This window comes from Lepidochelys olivacea (assembly GCF_965140295.1).
Source record: "Lepidochelys olivacea isolate rLepOli2 genome assembly, chromosome: 14".
NCBI lineage: Eukaryota > Metazoa > Chordata > Testudines > Cheloniidae > Lepidochelys > Lepidochelys olivacea.
The window spans coordinates 12,833,291-12,860,320 of NC_140424.1; the positions used below are offsets into that span (position 1 = coordinate 12,833,291).

General features: G+C 38.7%; 1 protein-coding gene across 3 annotated transcripts in view; it reads left to right on the top strand.

Annotated features, from left to right (window-relative positions):
* Window positions 1-27,030, top strand: part of SPAG9 (sperm associated antigen 9) — a 105,694-nt gene that overhangs the window by 8,995 nt on the left and 69,669 nt on the right. For all 3 annotated transcript variants that reach the window (XM_084647198.1, XM_084647200.1, XM_084647199.1), the window contains exons 2-3: window positions 1,149-1,269; window positions 24,892-24,962. In XM_084647198.1, coding sequence (XP_084503324.1) covers window positions 1,149-1,269; window positions 24,892-24,962 — 192 coding nt within the window. The remainder of the gene's footprint in view (window positions 1-1,148; window positions 1,270-24,891; window positions 24,963-27,030) is intronic.

Consider the following 27,030-nt stretch of genomic DNA (forward strand, 5'->3'; position numbering starts at 1 on the left):
CAATGAGGAGACAAGATACTTTCAAAAGCTGGGAGGAGGGAGAGAAACAAAGGGTTTGTGTGTCTGTCTGTAGTCGTCTTGGCCGGGGACAGAACAGGAATGGAGTCTTAGAACTTTTAGTAAGTAATCTAGCTAGGTATGTGTTAGATTATGATTTCTTTAAATGGCTGAGAAAAGAATTGTGCTGAATAGAATAACTATTTCTGTCTGTGTATCTTTTTTGTAACTTAAGGTTTTGCCTAGAGGGGTTCTCTATGTTTTTTAATCTAATTACCCTGTAAGATATATACCATCCTGATTTTACAGGGGGGATTTCTTTATTTCTATTTACTTCTATTTTTTATTAAAAGTCTTCTTGTAAAACACTGAATGCTTTTTCATTGTTCTCAGATCCAAGGGTTTGGGTCTGTGGTCACCTATGCAAATTGGTGAGGCTTTTTATCCAACATTTCCCAGGAAAGGGGGAGTGCAAGTGTTGGGAGGATTGTTCATTGTTCTTAAGATCCAAGGGTCTGGGTCTGTAGTCACCTAGGCAAATTGGTGAGGCTTTTTACCAAACCTTGTCCAGGAAGTGGGGTGCAAGGTTTTGGGAAGTATTTTGGGGGGAAGGACGCGTCCAAACAGCTCTTCCCCAGTAACCAGTATTAGTTTGGTGGTGGTAGCGGCCATTCCAAGGATAACGGGGGTAATATTTTGTACCTTGGGGAAGTTTTAACCTAAGCTGGTAAGGATAAGCTTAGGAGGTTTTTCATGCAGGTCCCCACATCTGTACCCTAGAGTTCAGAGTGGGGGAGGAACCTTGACAACATGTAAAAAGTAAGAGGAAGTAGAGGAGCCCAACTTGCAGATTTGGTCACCCTAATTTAGGTACCTTAAGACTTTGAAAAATGGGCACGCTAGTTAGAACTACCGTTCAGTAGCTAAAATGTTTGAAATTCTGCAGCTTAGTGTTTCAGGAAAAGTAAACTACTATATATTCTTCTTAATAAAAGTTAAGCTAGGATTTTCAAAAAGGCCTGAGGGAGTTAGCTACCCACTTCCTTTGAATTTGTGAGCTTTAGCGGACTAACTTTGACTTCTTTGAAAATCCTAACCTTGCTGCTCAGTGTCTAACCACAGTATTGAATATTTTATTTGTTTTTTGTCAGAAATTCATTGAATTTGAAGATTCTCAAGAACAAGAAAAAAAGGACTTACAGACCCGAGTGGAATCATTAGAATCACAAACACGACAGCTTGAACTGAAAGCAAAAAATTATGCTGATCAAAGTAAGTAGAAATGGCTTATTGTGCTGTAACTGCACTCTGATTACATTATGACTTCAGAATGTTAATTTTCACTCTAATTTAGCCTACAATAGTGATACATGACAAATCTTTTTCTGATGCCTGGTCTACCACTCTTGACACACGCACTTAAACTGGCTTTAAATAAAAAGGAAAGGAGGACTTGTGGCACCTTAGAGACTAACAAATTTATTTGAGCATAAGTTTTCGTGAGCTACAGCTCAGAAGTGAGCTGTAGCTCACGAAAGCTTATGCTCAAATAAATTGGTTAGTCTCTAAGGTGCCACAAGTCCTCCTTTCCTTTTTGCGAATACAGACTAACACGGCTGCTACTCTGAAACCTAGCTTTAAATGTTGTTCCACCTGTAACTAGGACAGAAGTTTAGATGCTAACACATTTTGTTCTGATGATTCCTTTATCCTCCTCCTCTCTGACACAACACTACCTTCATTTTACATAACTCTTTTCAGGTCAGGGTATAAGTCTTAAGCTATTGCTATACTAGAGAGCTTACAGTGATGTAGCTGCATCGATGCAGCTGTGTCACTGTAAGCTCTCTGGTGTAGCAGCTCTAAGCTAACGGGAGAGTGCTCTCCCATCAACTTAATCCATCCCCAGTTAGTGGGGTCAGCTAAGCTGATGGGCGAAGCTCTCCCCCTGACATAGCTCTGTCCACACCAGCGCTTAGGTTGGTGTAATTTGTCATTTGGTGGTGGGTTATTCACACCCTTTGCGACGTAAGTTATACCGACCTAAGGGGTAGTGTCGACATAGCCTTACTGCGCAAAAAGCATTCAGTCTATAAATTGATGTTGATTACTGACTCTTTCCACTTTTCTGCTTTTAAGAGGACTCTTAGACCCCCCGCGGTAGTGTAGACGAGCCCTACCTAAGATACACAACTTCAGCTATGTACTTGGATCTTACTTACCGTGGTGTCTTCACTGCAGTAAGTCGATAGCTGACACTCTCCCGTTGGCTTGGCTTGCGCTTCTCATTCTGGTGGAGTACCGGAGTCGATGGGAGAGTGCTCATCAGTCGATAGAGTAGATGCGATAAATCAACATATAGATGCGATAAATTGACCCCTGCTCGATTGACCCGCTGCCTGCCAATCTGGTGGGTAGTGTAGACAAGCCCTTAGTGTGTGAGACATGTGTAAATAACCAAAATTTTTTTTTGCGGGGGTTGGTGACTGAACTGAAAAATAAAGGTTTTTGTTTTGTATTGATGTGAAGTGAAATGAAGTACTTCAGAATTTTTTGACACAAATCAAATTCATGTTTCATTTGACCTAAAATGAAACATTTTGATTTTGTTTTCAGTTTTTATACCTTTCATAATTTTTTAATAAACTTGAAATAAGATTTGAAATGAAGTCATAACATTTTGTTTAGAAAATATCAATCAAACATGCTGACTTTTTTGGACTGAAACAATTGGTTGGATTGGTTGACCTAAATTTTCAATTTTTGGCAAAAAAGTTTAATCTGAAAATTTTCCCCCATCTTTGCTCTTTATTGGAATCTCCTGCTTCAACCTTGCTTCTTTGAGAACGTCAGTTGTCTGCTGAGAGATCATTTCCACTCTCCCGGGCTCTAGCTATGAAGACCTTTCAGGGTGTGTTTGGTGCTGGGCCCTAGCCTGTGGCCTGCTGAAAGATTAGAATAAATTCTAGACTGACCTCCTTCAGAGCCCAGGGCAAAAGATTATGTATGATAACAGGACCCAAGATGATTACATTAGAGGAGAAAATACCTTAAGTACAAAAGACCGAAACTTAGGAATGTAAGAGAAACTCACTGAAATCCCAAACAGGAGATGAATGAGACTCCATATTTTTTCTAGAGCAAAGTCTCATTTTTTCTTAATGTGGCAGTCTTGGTGGCTTTCATTTAGCCTAGAGAAGTATTGGACCTCTCTTATTAACACCACTTTCCTGTTCACGCTCATCATAAAATGGCCATCTGTAGTTCCTCACTTCCATTTCCAATTACTACTCCTAATCCTCCCTAGTTTACTTTTCTCCTCTTGTCTCGGCTTGAGCAGGAATCTCTTGTAAGGAATGACAGGCTGCTTTTTGGAAGTTGATGGCATTTTAGGTGTGTCCATCTACCTTTTAGAGTTTGGGAAATCAGCCAGAACTGACCTCAGTAGATTGGCAATAAGTGCAGATGCCCTAATGATATCTATTTTTCTTCTTGTCCAGTTTGCTGGACCAGGCATGAACAGAAAATAGTTTTATTACCACCATTATAAACCTTGAATTCTGGTATTTTTCCAGTCTGATAATCAAAGTAATGCTTTTTGGGAGGGTGTTCTGTATTTCTGCAGCATCCAGAAGGGCAAATGTGGTGTGTCCATGGCTTCTACGAGATTCAGTATCATAAATGTGTTAGTCATTGATAAAAAAGGGTCTCTGGAACATTTGGAGCTGCTTAGACCATTGTCTTTCCAGGAAACAGCTATTTCAACCTATTGTTTTTCTTAAAATGTAATATTTTGGGTTATTTTAAAGAAGCCTCAATTGCATGAAGATAAACAAATTGAAATATACTTTTTAAAATTGTATGGCATTTGCGAGTAGTTGCTGAAGTACTGAATGCAGACTTTATTTAGTCATTTGACTAACTTTCAGATATACATTCTTCCAATACAGGTCCACTAATGAAGCATCCTCCTTAGTCTAGTTTATTCTGCTGGAGGCAGAGATGTTTTGTTCTACGCTAGTTTACTCTATTATGTACAATTACCTTAAAACACTGATGTAACTTGATTGTGGCATATTGTTGGAGTAGGAGAATAGCTGTTTGTTGTGCTAAAGTCAGTAATGTGGGAATAAGTTTACTTCTAAGTGAAATGTAAACTGAGGCTTTAGAAGTGAGAGCATCTTCACCTCTAATCCTGATTAGCCTGTTTTATAATGAGAAAAGAGGAATTGCTCAATTACTTTTCTGTCCTAAGTGGGGGATCTAGTATTTACAGAAAACTAGTTTTTAAATAGAACTCTTTCACTTTAGAGGGATACTTTCTGGTAATTTAGCCCCAAAATACACTTATACACATTTTTCACAACCTACTAATAGAAATGTCTTCCTGAAAACTTGAAAAAATTAATTTAAATATATTTTGGCTTATGTTTTTGCTGCATTATTTCCAACACAAAGATTGTGGACTACATGAAAATGAAAATAAATTAATTTCACTTTGATTGTTTTAGCTAACTGAAGTGCAGAAGGTTTTAAAAAAAACAAAACACTCCCTACAAATCATAAGTTGAAGATGAAGGATCTACAATATTTGGTACTAGATTGATTTTAATTGATTTGTGTTTTGTCTAGACTACCGTTAAATGTCCCAAGATTGTTTTAATCTAGTGGTGTTCATAGCATAGGTATAGAAATGCTCTACAAACTCGTTAATGTGAATATTCTTTTCATGTTAACTTATCAAAATCAAGATGTGCGGTGCTTTAAAATTTGCTTAAACTGATGAAAAATGTTACATTAAAGACTTAAAAAGGGTAGTGATAGATATAGTTCCTAATGCTGGGCTACAACGCAACCTTGCCAGTCGAGATGCTATGTTACTTGGCACTGGTTCTCAATTTCCACCCTTTTAAGCAGGATGCTACTTATTAAAACACACTTTTTGCGCCATCTCCTTCCTGTCTCCTTTTGTTCCTTCTCCTCAGCCAGCTTTCCTTCTTTCATGGTGGATGATTTCTCTGTAATACTAATGAGTAATGTGTAGCTGTCTTCTCTTCATGAGTAATGTGTAGCTCTCTTTTCCTCCTCTCTCACATAAAAAATTTTACTCACAGGAAGAATGTTGCTTTTTTTAGTGACATGCATGCATCTACAGCAAGGGTAGAGATTGAAGAGCTAGGTTGTGTTGTGCTCTGAAGTATGTAAAAGGAGGGCGATACAGATCATCTTAACTCCAGTATTCAATTTAAGAAAAACAGTTATGTGGTGTTTCCAGTTTTGCTATAGTGTAAACTTTGATTAGACAAAGACCCTGCTCCTCGGTGGATTAGAATATTATGGGCGGATCTTTGCAGAGTACGTTTTGCAGGAGTACATGCCTCAGATATATGATATGTTCAAACAGAGACTTCTATAAGAATTATCGAAGTAAACGCAGTGTCACGGACCCTGGGTAGGCTGCCCCCACTGAGACCCTCTTCCAGTCCCCTGAGTGGATCTCTTTAAAAAGCTAAGCCCATGCTTCCACTTCTCTGCAGTGAGATCCTGCAATCCAGCCACTCACCCAGTGGCTGTAATCTGGAGACCCATTTGGAAACAACCTTGACTAATACAGCAGGTCTGATGAGGGTTTGTCTCGGCAAGGGTTTCCTCTTGGGAACCTGTGACAGCATATATTTTTAGGGAGACAGAAACAGCTTTTTGAAAAGAAAGTAGGGTTTATTTTGCCCAAAAGGTTTGCAACAGAGGAGTGAATTTAAAATAGCAGACCTACAGTCGTATTTCCTTACCTAGGTTTAACCTTTCTGTCCAAAGCTGGGGTGAGTCTGGCTTATTCTCCATCTCTTAATTGGGAGAAAGAGCATTCATGGCTTTTAACCTTCTCCTCCTGTCTCCAAATGTCTGACACATTCTGGTCAGCCTCTCTTAGCTCATTCAAAACCCATCTTCCTTTTCTAGTTTCTTTGGGGGGGTTAGGTCTCCTTTTAGGTATGTCTGCACTGCAGTAAGAGGTCTGACTGTCACATGTGTAGGCATACTTGAGGTAGCTTTGATCTAGCTAGCTTGAATATTAAAGCAGTGTAACTGTAGCAGCACAGGGTGTATGTATTAGCCTGCCAGAGCATTTTTTTTCTGATATCCTCTGTCAGAAGCTGCAGCTGTGTATAGCTGAAGAGGCTCACCTCAGGACTCTAACTCCTCCCCTGTTACCATCTGTCTAAAAAATGTGGTAGTCTAGCATTTAGACTGGTAGATCACTCCATTTATTCCTTTTTGTGCAGTTACATGAGGAAATTGTTGCCTTAATGGAGAAAGCTAGCTTCATGTCTGGCCTCTTCTTAATGCTAAATTACAGCCTGACTCTGCAGTTCCTGTTAAAGTTGTGTTGCAGGTCCACAGCACCTTTTAAAATCAGGCCACTTCACTAATCTTTATACAATATTGGATTTCTTTAGCCAGTAGTTGTGGCACACTCAGGAATGGTGGTTTAAATTTAGTTCTACTTTTGCCTCTCTTATAGCGCTGATTCAGTTTTTGTTGTCTAAATCGAGTGCTCCATGTTTCACCTTTAAGGCAAGAAATATGAGGGGTTTGGAAGTGATCTGACAAACTAATACTATTAATGTGTGTTTAAAATTTTTAACCTTAAAATAACCTACAAAAATTGAATTAAAGACTGAATATCTAACTTCAGTCTGAGTACCTGGATTTCTAAAAAGCCCTCAAACATTAATATATTTTTAAAAAATGGACTTGCTTACATTTACTATAGAATGTCTTTTTAAATCAAGATGCATTTGTTACGTGTTCACAGTACATAACACCATAGAATGCCACATTTTTATACTGTTTAGTCTCTGCTATAATCAGTTTATGTATGGTTGCTTTACTACATTTAATGTGAAGACTTCTGATTGTTCGGATTTGGCATCTCTAATGCGGTAGGCACATTAAGGCTATTGGAGGCAGTGCAGGCTTGGCATTCTGTTTCAGTGCCATTTCTGATCAGAATAGTTGCTATCTAAAACAGTTATTAGTTTTCTATTTGGAAGTTAATTCATGTTAATTGCTTGGAAACAGGCTTGTTCTAGAAGCAGAATTTAGTACTGGTAAGTGTTTTTTGAGAGAGAATTGCATTTTGCTTTTAGAACAGCAGTCATCAGAAACATAGAATTCAAGGATTAGAAACTTGACTAGCAAACCTTTCTAAAATTTTTGAAGTATACATCTTGCTAGAAGTACTGGGTTTTTGAGTACTTAAATAGAGCACCAATCAAACTTTAATGAGTTTTTCATCTGCTACATCAATGGCCAACTTGGCACAGAGAATTTGAAAACAAGACTGCAAACATTCCACAGACGATTAATCGAAAGTGAGTGTAAAAGAGGAATGGGACAAAAAATTCAGTTGATGCCTGACAAATAAAACATGACAGGTGGATTGCAAAAAATGATTTGAGAGGTTGGCATTGTGAAAATCGTACTGGTATACACATCATTCTGAACTCTTCTCATTTCATAAGGTAGTCTAATTATACTGTGTTAGTGTCATCTCTCCCATTTTAGCTGAGACACCTATTTAGATGTCTGTCCTATGGTACCAAAGTATGGGGCACAATGTCCCCTTTCAATTCCCTGGATACTGCTACCTGCTTCTTTTTTGGCTACATTCCTTTTCTCTCTTCTCCTGCTTCCCTCAACTTTCTGTGCATTTAAAGGGGCTTATTGTGTGGCAAGATTTGGTAACACTTCATTACTTACTGGATGTTGTTGTGATAGCATTGCTAAAGGACATGGAGTGAACATTTGAGACAGGAAGGAAACTGATGAGACCTGACTTGTTCATCTTCACAAAGAGCCCAAGGTGGCAACGCTATTTGACCTGAGTATACTTAAGATATAATATTTTTACTGTTATTGACCCTTAATATCAGTGGGCGTTGGCTGATTTTGGAAGCTTGATTCGTGAAGTCTCCCTGTAGTGTGTATGTATAATAATTTTTAAAAGGTTAAATGAGGGTTGAAATTTTAGCTGCAAATCTTAATGGTGGCTGAGAACAGGTCTGAAAACATGGACTCTTTTTAGTTTCTATTCCAGCATTTAATTCCTTCTATAGTTTGGGCAAGTTACTTCAGGTTTGAATAAGATCTACAGAGTAACCGTATAAAAGGGAATCATGGATTCTGTACTTATTTCTGTGACTTCTACAATCAAATTACATAAAAAATGTACATTAAAAGCATTAAGGTTGCAAAGTCAAGCGTCAAAAAATAGGAAATGCCGGAATTAAGGTTGTTCACTTGTGCTTGTGTATTTAATTAAATGGTCATATAGTATGCTTTCCGCAGGATCCCTGCCTCATCCAGTGCATACTTCAAATGGTTAGTCATATAATTATCCTGGGTGGCCCCATGTTTTATTTACCACATACCATCCAAATACTGCAATGAATACAGGGGTTTCTTTAGGTTCCTCATGGGCTTTTTCTACTGAGCTCATCACTATAGTATCTGAGTGCTTTAGAGATCTTAAGTAAATTATTTTCACAACACTCCTGCGAGATGTATGGTTGTGGTGATATTCCCATTCTGCAGCGGAGGAATTGAGAAACAAAGAAACCAAGGTAAACTGGCACAAGAGACCACTAATTTTGGATGCCCAGCTTGAGAAACTTGGAACTTAATTTTTTTTTAAGAGTACTTAGCATTTTGTCAGCACTTCACATGTTGAAGATGCAGCTCCCATCAACTTTGGCTACGTTGTGATCCTCAGCTCTTCTTCAAATCGGGTCCATCAAGTTGTATATATGGAAATTGAGAAACATCATTTGGTTTGATTTAATATGCCCACCATCACGTAGCAACTCTGTGGAAGAGCAGGGATAGAATTCAATTCTCTAGGATTCATTTAATTGCCTTAACCACAACAATATCTTTTCCCTTCCTGTAGTTATCAGCCTTATTTACGATACGCCTTCTGCTGCAAATAAGGCAGAGGATATATAGGCAACCAACTTATTTACTCCACAACTGATTCATTTTCCTGAGCACCATCCTTCCTGTGCACTAAATGAAGCGGAGTCCTGGATAAGGTGACCAGATGTCCTGTTTTTAAAGGGACAGTCCCAGTTTTTCGGACTTTTTCTTATATAGGTGCCTATTACCCTGGACGCCCTGTCCTGTTTTTTCACAGTTGCTATCTGATCACCCTAGTCCTGGAGACAATAGAATGTGATCATATAATTAAAGACTGTATCATAACACACATGCACTAGGGGGCCTTGTTAAAGTTTCAAAAGGAATCTGAATTTTAGCACATAACTTCTGAACACTTGAATTTGTAGTCTTAATGCTCTTAACATAAAAAAAATACCTTGCAGAACCATATTGACTTCCTCGTGGATTGGAAGAGGGACCACAGCACAGATGACTACAATTTCATCCAGTGGAGTAACTGGTAGCAATACTAAGGGCTTGTCTACGCTACTGCATGGGGTCAATCTAAGATAAGCAACTTCAGCTACGTGAATAGCCATAGCTGAAGTAGTCTTACTTAAATCTACTTACCGTGGTGTCTTCACTGCAGTAAGTTGGCAGCTGATGCTCTCCTGTCGACTCTGCTTACGCTTCTCATTCTGGTGGAGTACCGGAGTCGACGGGAGAGCGCTCGGTGGTCGATTTATTGCGTCTCTACTAGATCCAATAAATCAGCCCCCGCTGGATTGATTGCTGCCAGCCAATCCTGGGGGGAAGTGTAGACAAGCCCTCAGTCACTATCTATGTAGACCAGCCACTAGAGGAGGCTGCGACACATCTTTTGCCAGTGGGTTTCACAGTTTGCTTGACAGCAGAGGAATGTTGAGACTTGGGAATTCTTGGTTCTCTTGTATTATATGGGTGAGTCCACTCTAGTGTTTAAAGACTCTTGTGTCCCTACCTTCTTATGTTCCATTCTCCCTGCTCCTTTCCATCCCTGCACCTGTTCCCTTTAGCCTTTCCATCCCTCTGCTTCTCACTGCTATGTATTCCTACTTCTTTCTACTTTCTGGACACCACCAGGGAGCATTGGGAGCATAAGAGACGGTCTCTCAGTTCTGGGTCCACAGTACCTTGTGGCTGTAGAAAGAAATGACAAGTAAAATAGTGCTCAGCCCTTTCAGGACTGCTCTGGAGCATGTTCAGTGCAGATGGAATCTTCTGAGATTTTTACATTTAGCCTCTAGCAAATATAGATTCATAGATACTAAGGTCAGAAGGGACCATTACGATCATCTAGTCTGACCTCCTGCACAATGCAGGCCACAGAATTTCACCCACCCACTCCTGCGAAAAACCTCTCACCTGTGTCTGAGCTATTGAAGTCCTCAAATCGTGGTTTAAAGACTTCAAGAAGCAGAGAATCCTCCAGCAAGTGATCCATGCCCTATGCTACAGAGGAAGGCGAAAAACCTCCGGGGCCTCTTCCAATCTGCCCTGGAGGAAAATTCCTTCCTGACCCCAAATATGGCAATCAGCTAAACCCTGAGCACATGGGCAAGATTCACCAGCCAGATACTACAGAAAATTTTTTCCTGGGTGGCTCAGATCCCACCCCATCTAACATCCCATCACAGGCCATTAGGCCTATTTACCATGAATATTTAATTACCAAAACCATGTTATCCCATCATACCATCTCCTCCATGAAACTTACCGAGTTTAATCTTCAAGCCAGATAGATCTTTTGCCCCCACTGCTTCCCTTGGAAAGCTATTCCAAAACTTCACTCCTCTGATGGTTAGAAACCTTTGTCTAATTTCAAGTCTAAACTTCCTGGTGGCCAATTTATATCCATTTGTTCTTGTGTCCCCATTGGTACTGAGCTTAAATAATTCCTCTCCCTCTCCGGTATTAATCCCTCTGAGATATTTATAGAGAGCAATCATTTCTCCCCTCAACCTTCTTTTAGTTAGGCTAAACAAGCCAAGCTCCTTAAGTCTCCTTTCATAAGACAAGTTTTCCATTCCTCGGATCATCCTAGTAGCCCTTCTCTGTACCTGTTCTAGTTTGAATTCATCCTTTTTAAACATGGGAGACCAGAACTGCACACAGTATTCCAGGTGAGGTCTCACCAGTGCCTCTCACCTCCTTATCCCTACTGGAAGTACCTCTCCAGATGCATCCCAAGACCGCATTAGCTTTTTTCACAGTCATATCACATTGGTGGCTCATAGTCATCCTATGATCAACCAATACTCCAAGGTCCTTCTCCTCCTCTGTTAATTCTAATTGATGTGTCCCCAGCTTATAACTAAAATTCTTTTTATTAATCCCTAAATGCATGACCTTACACTTCTCATTATTAAATTTCATCCTATTACTATTACTCCAGTTTACGAGGTCATCCAGATCTTCTTGTATGATATCCCTGTCCTTCTCTATATTGGCAATACCTCCCAGCTTTGTATCATCTGCAAACTTTATTAGCACACTCCCACTTTTTCTGCCGAGGTCAGTAATAAAAAGATTGATCCCAAAACCGATCCTTGAGGAACTCCACTGGTAACCTCCCTCCAGCCTGGCAGTTCACCTTTCAGTATGACCTGCTGTAGTCTCCCCTTTAACCAATTCCTTATCCACCTTTCAGTTTTCATATTGATCCCCATCTTTTCCAATTTAACTAATAATTCCCCATGTGGCACGGTATCAAACGCCTTACTGAAATGTAGGTAAATTAGGTCCACTGCGTCTAAAAAATCGGTTACTTTTTCAAAGAAGGAGATCAGGTTGGTTTGGCACGATCTACCTTTTGTAAAACCATGTTGTATTTTGTCCCATTTACCATTGACCTCAATGTCCTTAACTACTTTCTCCTTCAGAATTTTTTCCAAGACCTTGCATACTACAGATGTCAAACTAACAGGCCTATAGTTATCTGGATCACTTTTTTTCCCTTTCTCAAAAATTGGAACTGTGTTAGCAATTCTCCAATCATACGGTACAACCCCTGAGTTTACAGACTTGTTAAAAATTCTTGCTAATGGGCTTGCAATTTCGGGTGCCAATTCCTTTAATATTCTTGGATGAAGATTATCTGGGCCCCCCGATTTAGTCCCATTAAGCTGTTTGAGTTTCACTTCTACCTCAGATATGGTAATATCTACCTCTGTATCCTCATTCCCATTTGTCATGCTACCATTATCCCTAAAATCCTCTTTAGCCTTATTAAAGACTGAGGCATATATGCACTGAGCATGGGCAAATGACTGTTTTCAGAGGTTTATAACTTGGTGAAATGTAGGTGGATTTTTCAAATGGACAGCGAAACACACCTTTCTGAATTTCAATCACAAAGGTGCTAGTTTTTCTTAACAAAATGGTTGTAAGAATTTCACTGGCAAAATGTATTTTTTCCCTAGCCTCATTCTCAGAAGTGGCTGAGTTGTTTTTGCTGAAATTTTCAAGGGATTTTAGGTTGAGGCAGACACATGCATGGAAAATTTTAGTCTGAACAGTTAGTTTGGCATAGTTATAAATGACTTAAAACTATTATATAATGGAAAGTTTTAGACAACCTCAACTATAGGACTTTCTGCCAGCTTTGCCTATATTGTGTCTAGTTTGCAAGTAAAATATTTGTCTGGTCAGCCTGCAAACTCGCCTTTCAATTGGAAAGCCCAAAACTGTTATTTCTAGCTCTTGCATCACCAATAAAGATTTTTCAATTGAAACATGAAGCAGTCCACTTATTGGCCAACACAGGTCCATAAGGTCAGATGAGACTGGGCTTCAGATGCTATATTGACATCCTTAATTACTGAATGTGGGAGAAGCTTTACTCAGAGCTCCCCTTGCATGTCATTGGATTTTGTGGAGGCTAGAAATCTTTGGTTTTTCCTTTGGGCACATGGGCTCTCCCATGCTCAGTTATGGATTATGGAGTTATGGAGGTTTTTGGAATAAGGAGGAATCAATTTGTGGTGTGGTTGATCTTTGAACTCACTGAGTAGGTGGGAAAAGCAGCTATGTTTCTTGGAAACAGTGGAACATTCTATGACAATAGTGATCTTGATGGGATATTGGACCTACTTTCTGGCAGTTGCCTCCACCTATGGAACTTCTTGCCACCAGAGCCCAACATAAGTACAAATCTTCGTGGCTTTAAGACAGAAAGACTTATCTTTCTGCCATAGTTTTCTCACAGTGATGATAGTAATATAAGCTGTTTTGCTGAAGAGAATGAAAGAAAAGGTACCAAAGAGAACCCATATTAGCTTAACTTGTTAGATCTTCTAGTTATTGTGGTATAAATACCTAGATATCTATTCCTGTTGACAGAGAGGCTGCTGAAAACATCTGGTCCCCTTTACTCTAAAAGCTAGTGTACATACAGAAATTGTACCCATTTAGCCTAAATCTGTTAAATTAAACTAGTACAGTTTGTGTGTGTGGACTATCATCACTTAAAAATGGTTATATCCATTTAGCTTACACCTGTAAATTTACAAGCACAAGCGTAGGGCATGGCTACACTGGAAACTTCAAAGCACTGTCGCGGGAGTGCTTTAAAGTGCGAGTGTAGTCACGTGCGGGTGCTGGAGGAGAGCTCTCCCAGCGCTCCTGGTAATCCACCTCCACAAGGGGATTTTTCACCCCCCTGAGCCACCAAGTTAGTGTGCTATAAAATGTAAGTGTAGCCAAGCCCTAAATGAGTATAAGGCCTAGTCTACACCTAAACTTAGATTGACCTTGCTGCATCGCTCAGGGATTTGAAATATTTGAGACCGTGTATGACATAGCTAGGTTGACCTAAACCACACTGGAGATGCAGGTAGGTTGATGGAAGAATTCTTCTGTCAACCTAGCTACTGCCTCTCGAGGGTGGATTTACTACAGTGACAGAAACGCCCCTTCTATCACTGTAGTAAATGTGTACTACAGCTCTGCAGTGGCATAGCGGTAGCACTTGTAGTTTAGACATACCTCAGGGCTGGTCTTCACTCGGGGAGATCAATGCTGCTGCAATGGATGCAGCAGGGATCGATTTAGTGGGTCTAGTGAAGACCCACTAGCTCGATAGCAGAGTGTTCTCCAGTCAACCCCGATACTCCGGGTCTTGGAGAAGAGTAAGGGAAGTTGACCAGAGAGCATCTCCTGTCAGTGCAGTGCAGTGAAGACACTGGGGTAAGTCGACCTAAGCTACGTCAACTCCAGCTATGTTGTTTCACATAGCTGGAGTAGCGTAACTTATGTTGACTTACCCTGGTAAGTGAAGACAATCCCTCAGTGACCATACACAGTTGCACTAGTTTAATTAAATCAGTATAAAATCAGATCATTATGTTTGGTCTGCACTTAAGGGTTAGGTCAATACAGCTACATTGGTCAGGGGTGTGAGGGGGAAAAAAAACACATGCTTGACTAGTACATGCCAACCTAACTCCCAATGTAGACACAGCTGTATTGACAGAAGAATGCTTCTGTTGATGTAGCTACCATCATTTGGGGAGGTCATGTTCCAGTACTGACGGAAAAACACCTTAGTGTAGGCTGTCTACACTATGAGGTTATGCTATTATAACCAAGCAACATAGCTATGCTGGTATAGTCTCCATAGTATAGGCATATCCTAACACATAGTGGTACAGCTTTGTGTGTACACCAGGCCTAAGTACAATAATGTTCTAAATACAAGAAAATCATTCCAAACAAAATAATGTACAAATTCATGATTGTTCACTGGGGGGAAGAAATCTTATGGTTTATGTATCTTCATCGTTGTTAATTTTCAAAACTGATGAAGGTGGCAATAGCCTAAAACTGTTTTGCTACTTCCAATTTAAAAGGAACAGAGCAGTCTGTGTTAGCAAGTTTTCTACTGTCAAAAATACTGATGCTTGGTACTTATTGCTCGTATCTCAACTCAGCTGCTCTGTATTCACATGCTCTCATTTGAAAGTCTCTGGTTCTTCTCAAAACTTTGCCCAAGGTTTCATTTACTGATCTTTGAGGGATTCATGTATATGTTAGTGTGAGCACAGGAATATAATTCAAGAAGCCATTTAGCCCCTGACTACTGTATTTCTGATTTATTTAGGAAGGTTATATTTAGATAAAGGTGCACCATAATTGTTACTAGATCTTGCAGCATTTGGGAAGATTCTTTAGATTCAAGATGTCAACTTGAAACTTTAAGTGTTTTAGCCTGGAATTGCCTTCACACTCTTCATTGCATAGCAGTTTTCTTGGATGTGATACGGTTTCATTCAATTAGTGGTAACTCTTTGAAGACGACGTTATGACTTTCTGTGAGATCAAGTACCTCTTCTATGCTAAACTTTACTCTGACGTGTATCCCCAGTGTCAACTTAAGCTTTGGGATAGGAGTGTTGCACAGTGCAGAAATAATATAATCCCCCTCTTTAGTAATGTTTGACTGCAGATTTTTTTTTGAGTTAGATAAGACCATTAACACATTCAAAATTGCTTTTTTCAAACGTCCTTGCCTTTTCTTTGTACTTCATGGTTTTGAATATCAGAATGCCTCCTTAATCATTCATTCATTCTTGTTTCTGAAACCTCTTCCCTATTATGGGAATGTTCTCATGGGACTGAATGTAAATCTGGCCCTAATAATTATGTCTACTGCAGAAATTCACTGTCTCTGAAATTCTCTGTAAAGCCCAAATCATGTTATGTTTTCTTTGACAATTGAGCCACACTAGATATCTGTTACTGTTTTGAGATGGTAGATTCTGTCTAATCTAAGTTATCCACCATTAACTGTCTTGTACGCTTTCATCATACTAGAAGCACATTTTGTAGAATTAATTCATTTTATCCATTGTTTTAACTATAATTCTGCAGTTTAGCTCTTGTGCATAAGATCTTTTCCTGATCTTAGAGGCTTACTCTCAGAAAAACTACAAATCATACTTGCTTAAGTGATATTTCCAGTGATAAATTTTCATATTTAAACTCTAATTTTGAGGCTTCCTGGATCTCCAATAAATGACTAAATACTGGACTGTTAGGCAATAACACTGTTCCCTAATTGCTCATAACACTTAAATTAATAGGACTGCATATAAGTATATCGTGGAATTAAAAGCTCTTGCTTTTTGTACTGGAAGACTTTCTACAGCTAACACTTAATTTGAATTTAAGAGCCTAGATTTTGTGGGGTACAATATCCTATTAGAATGTAAGTATTCTTACATAAACCCTAAGTGCTGCTGCTTCAGAACACTAACCTCATGAAGCAAATATCACATTGCTTAGTTTTGTAGAAAATTGATTAAACCCCATTGTGCAACAAAATAACTACAAAACACTTGGGTCTTCAGAACATTCTTGTTGAGCACTAACTTTAAAAAAAAAAAAAGTGTAACTAAGTTGCGGTCTAGAATTGCAGCAATAGAAGCTGAAGTCTTATTTGCAATATATTGGGGCACAGACAGTTACAGGGCAGTTTTCTCCCTGCCTGTCATATCCATTGGTTTGACTGTGTAACCTCCCCTGGAGGAATCAACCCGTAGTGCGGTGAGGTATTTGGTGCAATGCCATTCAACTCTTGCAAGTCTGGTACTGGTGGACCTAGCTGGAATGGCTTTGTGGTTTGACGACACCCCCCCCCCCCCCGTCTCCTAGGAATGAATGAAAACCACCTACTAATTTCACATAAATTGCTAAACTGGACATCAGATGGTCAAACTCTGGGTATTACTCACTTGAAGTTGAGCAAGGCATTCAGCCTCTATTAAAAATTATTTATATAGCACCAGAAAAGGATGAGGATCCAGCTGACACTGTCTAATAGCATAACTTCTTTATCAACTTAAAATGTTTTCTAGAAAAACCTTGTTATTGGTTTCAGTATCAATCCTTTATTTGACTTACTGCACTCCATTGATTGTTCCTCTGTATTCTGTGAAAATCGAGAGCCCACTAGATGGAGCAGAACTACAGTTAGAGAACTCGTCATAGGAGTCAGTCACATTACAGAACTGGAGAAAAAAATGTAATAGAAAATCACAACAACATAAAGGATCAGTGTGCTTTAAACTCTACTCATGTGAAGCCTATTAATGAAAATGACTAAGAGTGGCGGGAAAAGGTTTAAAGTTAACCAGTATTAGTCATAAACATTACTTGACCAACATCAGCACTGACGTATTTCTCAGGGGAAAGTTAACAATAAAAGGTTTAGCTACCGCCAAGGCCTGATAAGGTACAGATTTGTTAAGGATCTCTCATTTGTTAAGCAAAATTTAGAAGGCAGTCTAAAATTTATCAAATAAACTTCAGTTGCTGTAGCTGAGTTACTTACAGCAAAGGGTGTGTAAGATTTTAAATGTCTTTCTGGATTTTATGTTCTGGCTTGTCATTGGTGGTAACTTTGCTTCTTTTATAAAGTTAATCCGCTGAAGTTTTAGCATCACTGTTCTCCTGGTATTGAGCTCTTTTAGAAACAGCAAAATTTTGTATCCTGATTCTGTTCTTCACTCTGTTTCTCCCCTCTTCTCTCCCCCACCCCCGCATTAGTTATATCCCTGCTTCTGCAGCACTACCTTGTCCTTTTTTCACCCTGTAGTCACTGTCAGGATGCTCCATTACTTTTGGAGGTAGGTTGGCTAAACAGTGTGGTAGATTCAAGCTGTTCTGGCAGAAATTGTCTTCGCATGTGTCTTTATAGTGTAGCTCAGCAGGGCGTCACTTCTTGGGCGTGGGGGGGATCCTAGAGTGCCACTGTTATATAAACATTAAATGAAAATAACATGGATTTTAGATGACCGCTTATTTAAAAAATGTCACTGTCAAATTTAAGGATTTTCAGTGATAGTTTGTACTCGATCAAATTCGGAAGTTAGTGGGACTTAAAGCAACAGTAATGGACACATTGAAGTCCAAAGGTAATGGATGTCAGTTCATTTTATGGAATTCTGCAAGCAAGAAACTGAATATATGCACATTGCTATTTACTTGGGAACAAGAATTGTTGTCAATGTAAAAACTTTAACTACAGTGTAGAGCAAGTATTAAATGTGAACTATTTGAAGGTGTTTAAACTCTTGCCAAGGAACTGAGGTTACTACTTGTCTTAAACAGTATGTTTTACCCCCAGATTCTGTCTAGCTTTCTTACTGCTTCGTAGTTAAACGCTTGTGTTGAATCAATTTAGTTTTTCCCTGCCAAGGTTGGGGTGGTCAGCCTATCAGGTAGTCACTAAAGAACATGTGTGTTCTGTATCTTTTAAAGTTGGTGTGAGACATGCTGTTAGGGAATCAGTTGAAGGAAGATTGTCCAAGGAGAACCTTTCAGAATGGGCTTAAGTGGCATGCAAGTAAGGCCGACCAATAAATGGGATCTCTTTGCCCTGCCTGCACAGCAGGAACTGAAAATTCCTCTTGAGGAGGCATCTGATCAGTTGGATTTGGCTTTCTAGCAGGTTTGTTTCTCTTTCTCCCCCTTAGGCTAATCAGCAGTTTGAGGCAGAGGACAACAAACAGATGGAGGGTGTTCCAAACTTGGCAAAAGCCATCAAACTTGGGAGGTAAGCTCTGATTTTTGAACAGGCAGGGCAGGCAGCTTTCATTGCCTAATTGTTCATACTTGTTCTCAGGATGGAGGCGGAAGTTCCAAATGCTTCACCTCATTTTCCCTTAATACTTAATTTCCTGTTTTGAGGCTTGCTTGGTTCAGTTTGAGATGAACTGGATAAGTTAAATCAAGGAGGCATAGGTTTTCATATGGAGTACTAGTATTTCAGATATTTGGATACTGTTTCACTGTGTGCTGTATATCAGATTGCAGATGGGCCTTGATCATATATTAAAGTGAACATTTTTGTTTATGGAAGCTTTGTTTTTCCAATGGAATCTGTTTTCTTTTCAGTCTAGTGTTCTGATTTTTAGAATATTTACAATTTGGTTTACATACTATAGTCAAAGCTGACTAATATTGGTATAGATGCAGAACTTCATTGAGGATTTAGAGCTCTGTATAAAATTGAAATGTCCAAAAAAAATTTTAAAAATTACTTCCTTAAATTGATGGATGCAGATTCTTCTACTGTTCAGGATAGTATTTTTCAATGTGTAAAACACTGTTTAAATGAGCTAGATACAGTGTTATTTAGTAGGTGTGTATTATACCTGGGAAGATGGACCTTTTAGAATCTCTACTCTGCAGTATTGCAAAATCAATATTGAACTTGTAATGTGCTATGATAAATTGGGCTACAATGAATTTGGAGGGCATTCAATTCACTTCACTAATTCTAATTTTTTCTGAAATTGAGATTCTCAGATCTTGCATATCACCAAACTAGACTTCAATCTGTGCAGAACATTAAACAATAGAAGTAATTGAAGTAAACAACTATTTCTTTTTGGTTAGATACTCTTGATAGCTGACACCAAGTTTAGTACAGATTAAGTCTGATGAAAGTTGCTCAATTCTTGATGCTCTTGGCTGTCTTAAATGGCAGCAGATAATGATCTTGCCAACTCAACTTTTTAAAATACATGTGAATGTAATTATATATAAGGCTAACTGTTAAACCTCTCCATTCATCTGAATAGTTACATTTGGCTAGTAGGAAAATTGAGAATGGATTTGTTTTCAGCAATTTAAGTATTTATTTCAATGAAAGGACCAAAACAAGTTGTTTTTAATCTCTGCTTGAACTTTTCTGTAGGCTTCTTTGACCCCACCATCCTTGTGGTGGTATCTTTTTAAAATATTTTTCTAGCCAGAAATAGGGGTCTGAGACATTGGAGTGCAAAAGGAACTTTTTCAGTTGCTTTATGATCATTTCTTTAATATAATCTCAAATGTCTTCACTTTTGTTTTAAACCCCTTCCATGTGAGGCTCCAGGTTGTCCCAAATGGCATTATAGTTAGCCTACCCCAACAGTGCTTTGCTCCACTTACAGTGGCTGTGAAGTAGCGTAGACTAAAATGGATGTTACCTGGATGATTTCAGACTACTTCTCTGCTCCATGTGCAAGCTGAGCAAAATGAGGCAACCTTCAGACTTAAATTTATTGCCCTGGTGGTATTCTTGCCAGTCTAAAGGGCTTTGTGTACTGCCATCTAGCCTGTTGCTGTGGTAATGTCCTGTTTCTCTTAGGATTAGGAGACCCATTTGTAAACCCATATTAATTGCTAACCTTTTATGTTTCTTTTTTGGACCAGATTCTGATACCCTTACTCAGTATCTTAGAGTTTTATACTGTTGCTTATCAGTGTTGTATCTGAGCATCGTCTGTGTAAAATTTGATAGTAAGAGTGAAGTTCCTAATGGGTTGCATGGACTGCCTGATTCTCTCTTTTTAAGTAAAATATCTTGGGGTTGGGAGTGTTTTGGGTTTTGTTTTGCTTCATTGGCTTTTTATGGGGTTGTTGGTTTCTAGAGAGTGAGTCATGTCTGAGTAGAAGGGATTGTTCGTTTTGAGTGTCATTCAGAAGATGTTGCAGTGTTGGCTAAAGATCGACAGGCTCCTTTCCCCATTCCAGGGTTTGCCCATTTTCTCCCCATGGCAGGGCCTGTGTGCTCCCATTCTCCCACCTGCCAGGGGCTGTGTGCATACCCTAATTTGTCCCCTCTCCCCTCCCCTCTTTTTCTGTTTGGGTGATTAGTCATTCAGGACATCAACATGTTAAACTTTATTGGGAGGATGGACTGAAATGAGGTGGGAGTATTATGCTAGAATGTTGTGCAGTTTTTTTGATCTATAGAAAACTGCAGAGGTGCTTGAGGCTATGATGAAAAGCTGGCAGGGGCTTCAGGTGTCTCATTTTTTCCTCTTCTGGTTTCCAGTTTTCCCCAACAATCAATAAGGCTTTGGCCACTGATGAGTAGAACTTTCCATGAAATTCTGTAATTGATCAGATGTGGCATTCAAAAGTTATTACATTACAGACAGACAGAAAAATGCCATCAAGTTGAGTGTCAGGCTGTAACAAGCTTGACCAGCAAAGCCCAGGATGAAATGCATGAGCAAGAGACTAGGCATTCAGTTGAAGGCATCTTACTGAGGAAAGAACTCCAGAGATTAGACTAAACCAGAATTAGACATTTCAGTCACATTGCAGGTCCTTCTTCTAATAAAATGTTCACAAATAGAATGGTTATGAAATAAATCTGTGTGGGTGGGCATCCTGGGTCTTCAGTGCCTGCATCTAGTGAATCTGTCACCCATAGCTTGAATTATGGAGCTGCCATTCTTGTTAAAATAGGCCCAGTGAAGGAGGGAAATAGCCTAATTTGGGATAGAGCTAGGATACCATCAGTGATCTTAAACTATTAACCATAGTAAATTGTAGAAAGCAGATTTTACTGCTGATTGCATTTAGGTTGGCTGTAGACTGCTGTGATCAAAATGAAGTGTTGGGAATTAGTCTCTCATGGTTTACTGTAAAGTGATAGTCTATAGTTATTTAAATATGGTGTGTGTTTAGGTCACCTCTGGTGAATTCTGGAAGATCATTATGAGCCAGTACTAGTTAAGACATTAGTCAGAGGACTTAAACTTGTATCAGTGTGTGTTTTTGTGCTAATCGCCATGTGTCACTGCAGTAAATATAATCTTCTACTCACCAGCACTGAGAAGCAAAATTTCAAACCCAAGCCATGATTAGGTTAACATGATTAACATTATCTAGGTCCTGATGCTATTTCAGTATACTTGGAAACTGTTTCTAAGGAAGGGAACAGGTCTCCCAAAATATGAAGCCAATTAGCAATGCTATTTGCACTTCCTGATTTCCAAACTGCTTGCTTGAACTGAGGCAGTTTTTGAGCACCTGAAAAATGTTATTGGCTATGAGGGCAAAAGGGAAGGACCATAAGACCTTTCCTCTTAAAAGTCCTAAAGCTGATGATTTGACAAATGTGTCCTACGTATTAGTGACAGGAAAAACTAAGGTGAGCCAGTCTTGCTTGTTTTAAGTATTTCTACAGTATCTTTCTGTCTGACCAAGGCTTAGTTAACTTAGATTGTAAATTGATATGCTGTGGTCCAGCTATACTAGAAGATAATAGTCCAGACAGTCTGATAGAGTAGGCAAAAGTTGGCTTTTCAAATAAAATCTGTTTCTCTGGATACTTACCCAAAGCTTCCATGCACTTATCTTCTCTCCCTGAGTGTTCAGAATGGACATTGCCTCTGACTGACCAATTAGATTCTTCTCATCTGCTTTATTCTACAGTGCACTGATAATTTCTTTAGTAACGCACAAAGTATCTTGCATCCTATATCAAGCCTTTCAAAATTAATGTTCATGTATTTATTGCTATTATATGCCATTATGTGCATTAGATTTTTTTACTGTATTGTAAGATTGGTTCATAGGGGTATATGTGTATACTTTTGAGCAGTTTGATATTTATAGCTAGAGTGCAAAGGGTCTTGTCAAATACTTTAATGCTCTTAGAAGAGCAAGATGAGATTAGAGAGTAATGTTGATCTAAGTGCACAGACAATTACAGGTTATGGTTACACCTTTTGAATCTAGTTTTAAAATGTTCAGATTGAATAGTATCTATATAAAGTACCTATATAAAGTATATCCTATGTGCAAATGTAGAAAATGTGGGGCACTAAAAAGGTGCATTGAGAAATATTGATGATAGGAGCATGCTGGCAATAGTAGAAATGCACAAATTGCGGAGAAAATATTGGCTTAGGTCTTGTGATACTGTGGTGTTTGGCACTGAGTCTACAGCTGCAGACAGACTGGTAACTATATTATAAATCATCTTGAGGGGTTTAAACGGGGCAAGTGAAAGAAGAAAACCTCAGCTAGAAAATGTGGAGCACTTGGCTAAATCAAAAGAATACATAAGTGTATTACTCTCTCACATTCCACAAACTGAAAGTTAGAGTTGACAAACTTGTAATGGCGGGGGGGGAAGGGAAAAACAAGACTTTTAGGTAAGGCCTTCAATAAACTAATTGCAAAATAGGGCAAAGTAGACACAAAAATAAACAGAAGTGTTGTCACTAATAGCTTATATTGAAATGACATGATGAGCACTGCAGAAGGCCATGACTGACCATTTTGGTTGGAAAAAAAGAATTTATAAGAACCTTCCTAACACTCTACTGAATATGAGAATTACATTTTTTGTTATGAGTTAGTGTGAGAATTCCAATTACAGTTGAGTTAGGAGCTGAAAGTGTTAAAACCAAGGGTAACCGTGGCTTTCTCTACTGAGAGCTGCAGAAGATCCTGTACTGGTACTTTGTTCCTTTTCAGAATGGGACAGAAAACATACTTGTTTTACTTCTAGCCCATTTCTAAATTGAGGGGAGCAGCTGATCAATTTGGTATATCTTTGACATACCAATAGTATGCAGATTTAAAGTACTCCTTTATTTAAAAAAAAAAAAAAAAAAGTAATTTGCACTTTGAAAGGTAGCCAGAAGGTTTTTAAATAAAAAAACAAACAAAAAACAAACAAACAAAAAAACCAACCAACCAACATTTTAATTGAGAGCTAATTCTAACGTGGGTCTGGCTGTTCAGAATTCTACTTATACTAAAAATGTTGTGTAAAGAGAACACTGAGTTGTTAAACTATTTGGAAGCAAAGTGTGGTATAGGGAATACTATAGCATTGGAGATAACTTGGTCTAAGGCCAGGTCTGCACTACAGACTTACATCAGTGTAACTTAAGTCGCTCAGGGGTTTGAAAAACCTATCCCCGAGCGATGTAAGTTTTACCAATTTAAGTGCCAATGTGGACAGCACTATGTCAGTGGGGAAGAGACCTAGCTACCGCTGCTCGGGGAGGTGGAATAATTATGCCAAGGGGAGAGCGCTCTCTGATCAGCATAATGCATCTACACTAGCAGTGCTATATCGGTAGAGCTGGGTCCCAGTGGTAATTATGCTGTAGTCTAGCTCACTGTAGTGTCTTCACTACAGTGCTACAGCTGTAGTGTATGTGAAGACAAGCCGTAACCAAAAACCCTATTAACTTTAATCTTGTGAATTAAGACTTCACTGATGGCTAAAAGTTTTCTAAGTTGTATTTTAATAAACTTGAGATTAATTACAGTACATATTTTTCTTCAAATGTAAGCACTCAAAGAAAATGAAAAGAGTAGTTTTGCATCTGCAGGATCATTACTTTAATATACAATGGCGTGCAAGGGTGACCTCTTAAAGATAAAGAACGTCTGTTATGGCTTGTGGAATACAGTAAGTTATTGCCAAATTATTAATATGCTATGTTACAGTGATCTAAAATATCTGGTTAATATTTGCTCTGATTAAAACCATTTAAAACTCTTCAGCTGAGAAATATAGGTTTGATTTAGACCTGTGAGTTGGCTGCCTATTTATGCAGAAGAAAAGCTTTCTAGATTCCGGGGCTAGAAGTTACCATTGTGATAATCTTGTGTGACTTGCTATTGGTAATGCCAACAGATCTAGGTTGCAGTTCTCTTCATAGACATGACCTCTGAATGCAAGATTAACAGTATAGCATGTGATAGGGTCTCTGTCGCTTCCTACTTTCTCTTGTTATGCATGTGTGAAAAAATTTTCCTGGACAAATTTAAACAACTTTAACTGGAAATCTGATGATTTAATAGTCTATTAACTTGTCTGTGAAAAACGTGATTCAGCTCCATATGGCTATTTGCAACCTTTAGGGGAAGGAGTGTGTTTTCTTTATCAATAGAAGGGGGAGTGAGAAAGATTTAACAAAGACAATAATAGAGCTCAATTTCCTCAACTCCATTAAGTGAGTCTTGCTGCTTGATACCCATCAGTTGGAATACCCTGACCTCTGGAGTGACAGTTGTGGTCTGTGAAAATCAGACTTCAGGACATGAAATTCTGGACTTTCAGTAGCTGGTATGGAGTCTCCTTGGGTTAACCTTAATTTTTTTTTTTAGTTAGCAGACTTGAGGAGAGGGAGGCAGAACTGAAGAAAGAATACAATGCACTTCATTCAAGACATACAGAGGTAGGTGTCTAAGTACTCTTAATTCATTTTGATGTAAAAATACTTACACCATGTGCAAACTTAAGCTTCCTATGTATAGCAGTTAATGTCAAAGTGGAAAATGTTTAGCCATTCTAGCTTGCTAAACCATGTACACAAAATTCTGTTAATGAATTTTGACATTTTTGTTGCCAACATCCATTGTACCCAGGCTCTGTTTGGCATTTAGTAGTTTTTATTTGCCATATATGTTTTAGTGTACATATGTTTTCCAAGTTACTTTCCTTGTACAAAACTGTCAATTATATAGACAATTCTCTCATATTCAGGCCTTGTTGAAACATGAGCATCCTCGTAGTTCCCATACCCCCAATACAGTTTTTCAAAGCAAATGTAGAAAAATGCAAACAGATGAAAAAAAGGTAACTTAATCCCCTTATTTCTGGTGTTCTGACTGCTTTTTCCACAATGCCAGTGGTTCTACTTTCTTCCTTGAGTTCATTTACCCTAGGAAATCAACTTGGTGCTGACAACCATTGTCAGGAAAGAGTTTTCCTTCATTCTTTCTTTCAACTGTTAACAGTAACTGCTAGTTGAGATCAAACCAAACAATTGTTCTCAGCCTGGTCTGTTCTTGCAATTGAAGAGTAATAAACCATGTGAAATGGGCCTGTTACTGAATAACTATTAGCAAAGGGAAAGGAGTACTTGTGGCACCTTAGAGACTAACAAATTTATTTAAGCATAAGCTCTTGTGAGCTACAGCTCACTTCATCGGATGGGTTCAGTGGAAAGGGTCATCTTCCTAGTACAGGCAGGGATCCTAGCTGGCCTAGTGTTCATATGTATGTGAGAATATTTCAGTCTAATAAAACTTTAATTTGAGTACCTTTTAATTAACTAAACTTGCTATGTTCTGGTATTGAGAGGATCTTTCTTGTTGGTCCTCTTATTTTCTGATTCCAGCCCTTTACTGCTCCTGTTCTTTCTTAGCTCTCCAGCAGTAGGTAATACTTGGTCTTTCAAAGTGAGAGCAATTCTGTTCTGGCCTCTTCAACTAAAAATATTGTGCCTTGAAACATGACATTTGATTACCTGTAACATTAGCTTAGTTTTCATCAATATGAATGTGAGTTAGGAGTGTGAGGCATCACAATCCTCACAATGAGTAGCAGAAAGGGAAAGGAAGCCTCACAGGGACTGGAACCATAATGTTTATGGAGCTTTCAAACAGTACAAAACAAGATGTCAACTGTATGTTTAAAAAAAGTCACTTAGCAGCCCAAGTTCCATTGATTTTCATTTAGAATTAAGCTCCGAAATGCTAGTCACTTTTGAAAATTTACCCTTAGTCTGTTATGTTCTGTAGCAGTTAATTAACCTGTTTTTTAACTTGGAAATTTGAGCCTACCGGTTGTGCACAAAGTTTTGAAGTATGTATGATGAAACACAGTATCCTTGAAACTGTATTTTCAGAAATCCATGTTTATTCTAAATATGTTTACACTATTGTGTATAAATGTTAATTTTATATTGCTCTTGTTATAGTAGGCTATATATGTATATAGACTTCCATAAAATTTTTCCCAAAGAAAAATATTTTGTTTAATGCTGAAAAATAACGCTCCTAAAGTAGATTTAGTTAAAACTGTAAAACAGGAGAAACTGAAGCCACACTAAGGGGTAGGTAACTGCTTCTTCCACTAGTTTTAGTTTAGCAAAGCTTAGAGCATAATGGCTTGAGACCCTAAACTATAATAGTAGTTTGAATTTATATTTAACGTAAGGATCTCTGCTTTAAGAATCAGCCTCACAATACTGAGGTAGACTTGACATACATTTAGTAGACAGGAAAACATAGAGTGAGTACCCAGTCTTTTATTATACATTCAAAACCTCTTAGTAAAGTCATGAAGCTGACCCCCTCTCACCGCCCCCACAAAAAAAAAGCCTGGGGGGGTGGGAAGAGAACCAGAAAAAAACAAAGAGGAGGGAAAGAGCTGTACAGAGCAAAAATCAAGACAGGACTGAATGGCTTATTTGTGGGGATGAGAAAGTAAAGGAAATAAGAGGCCTAACCGGGGGCGGG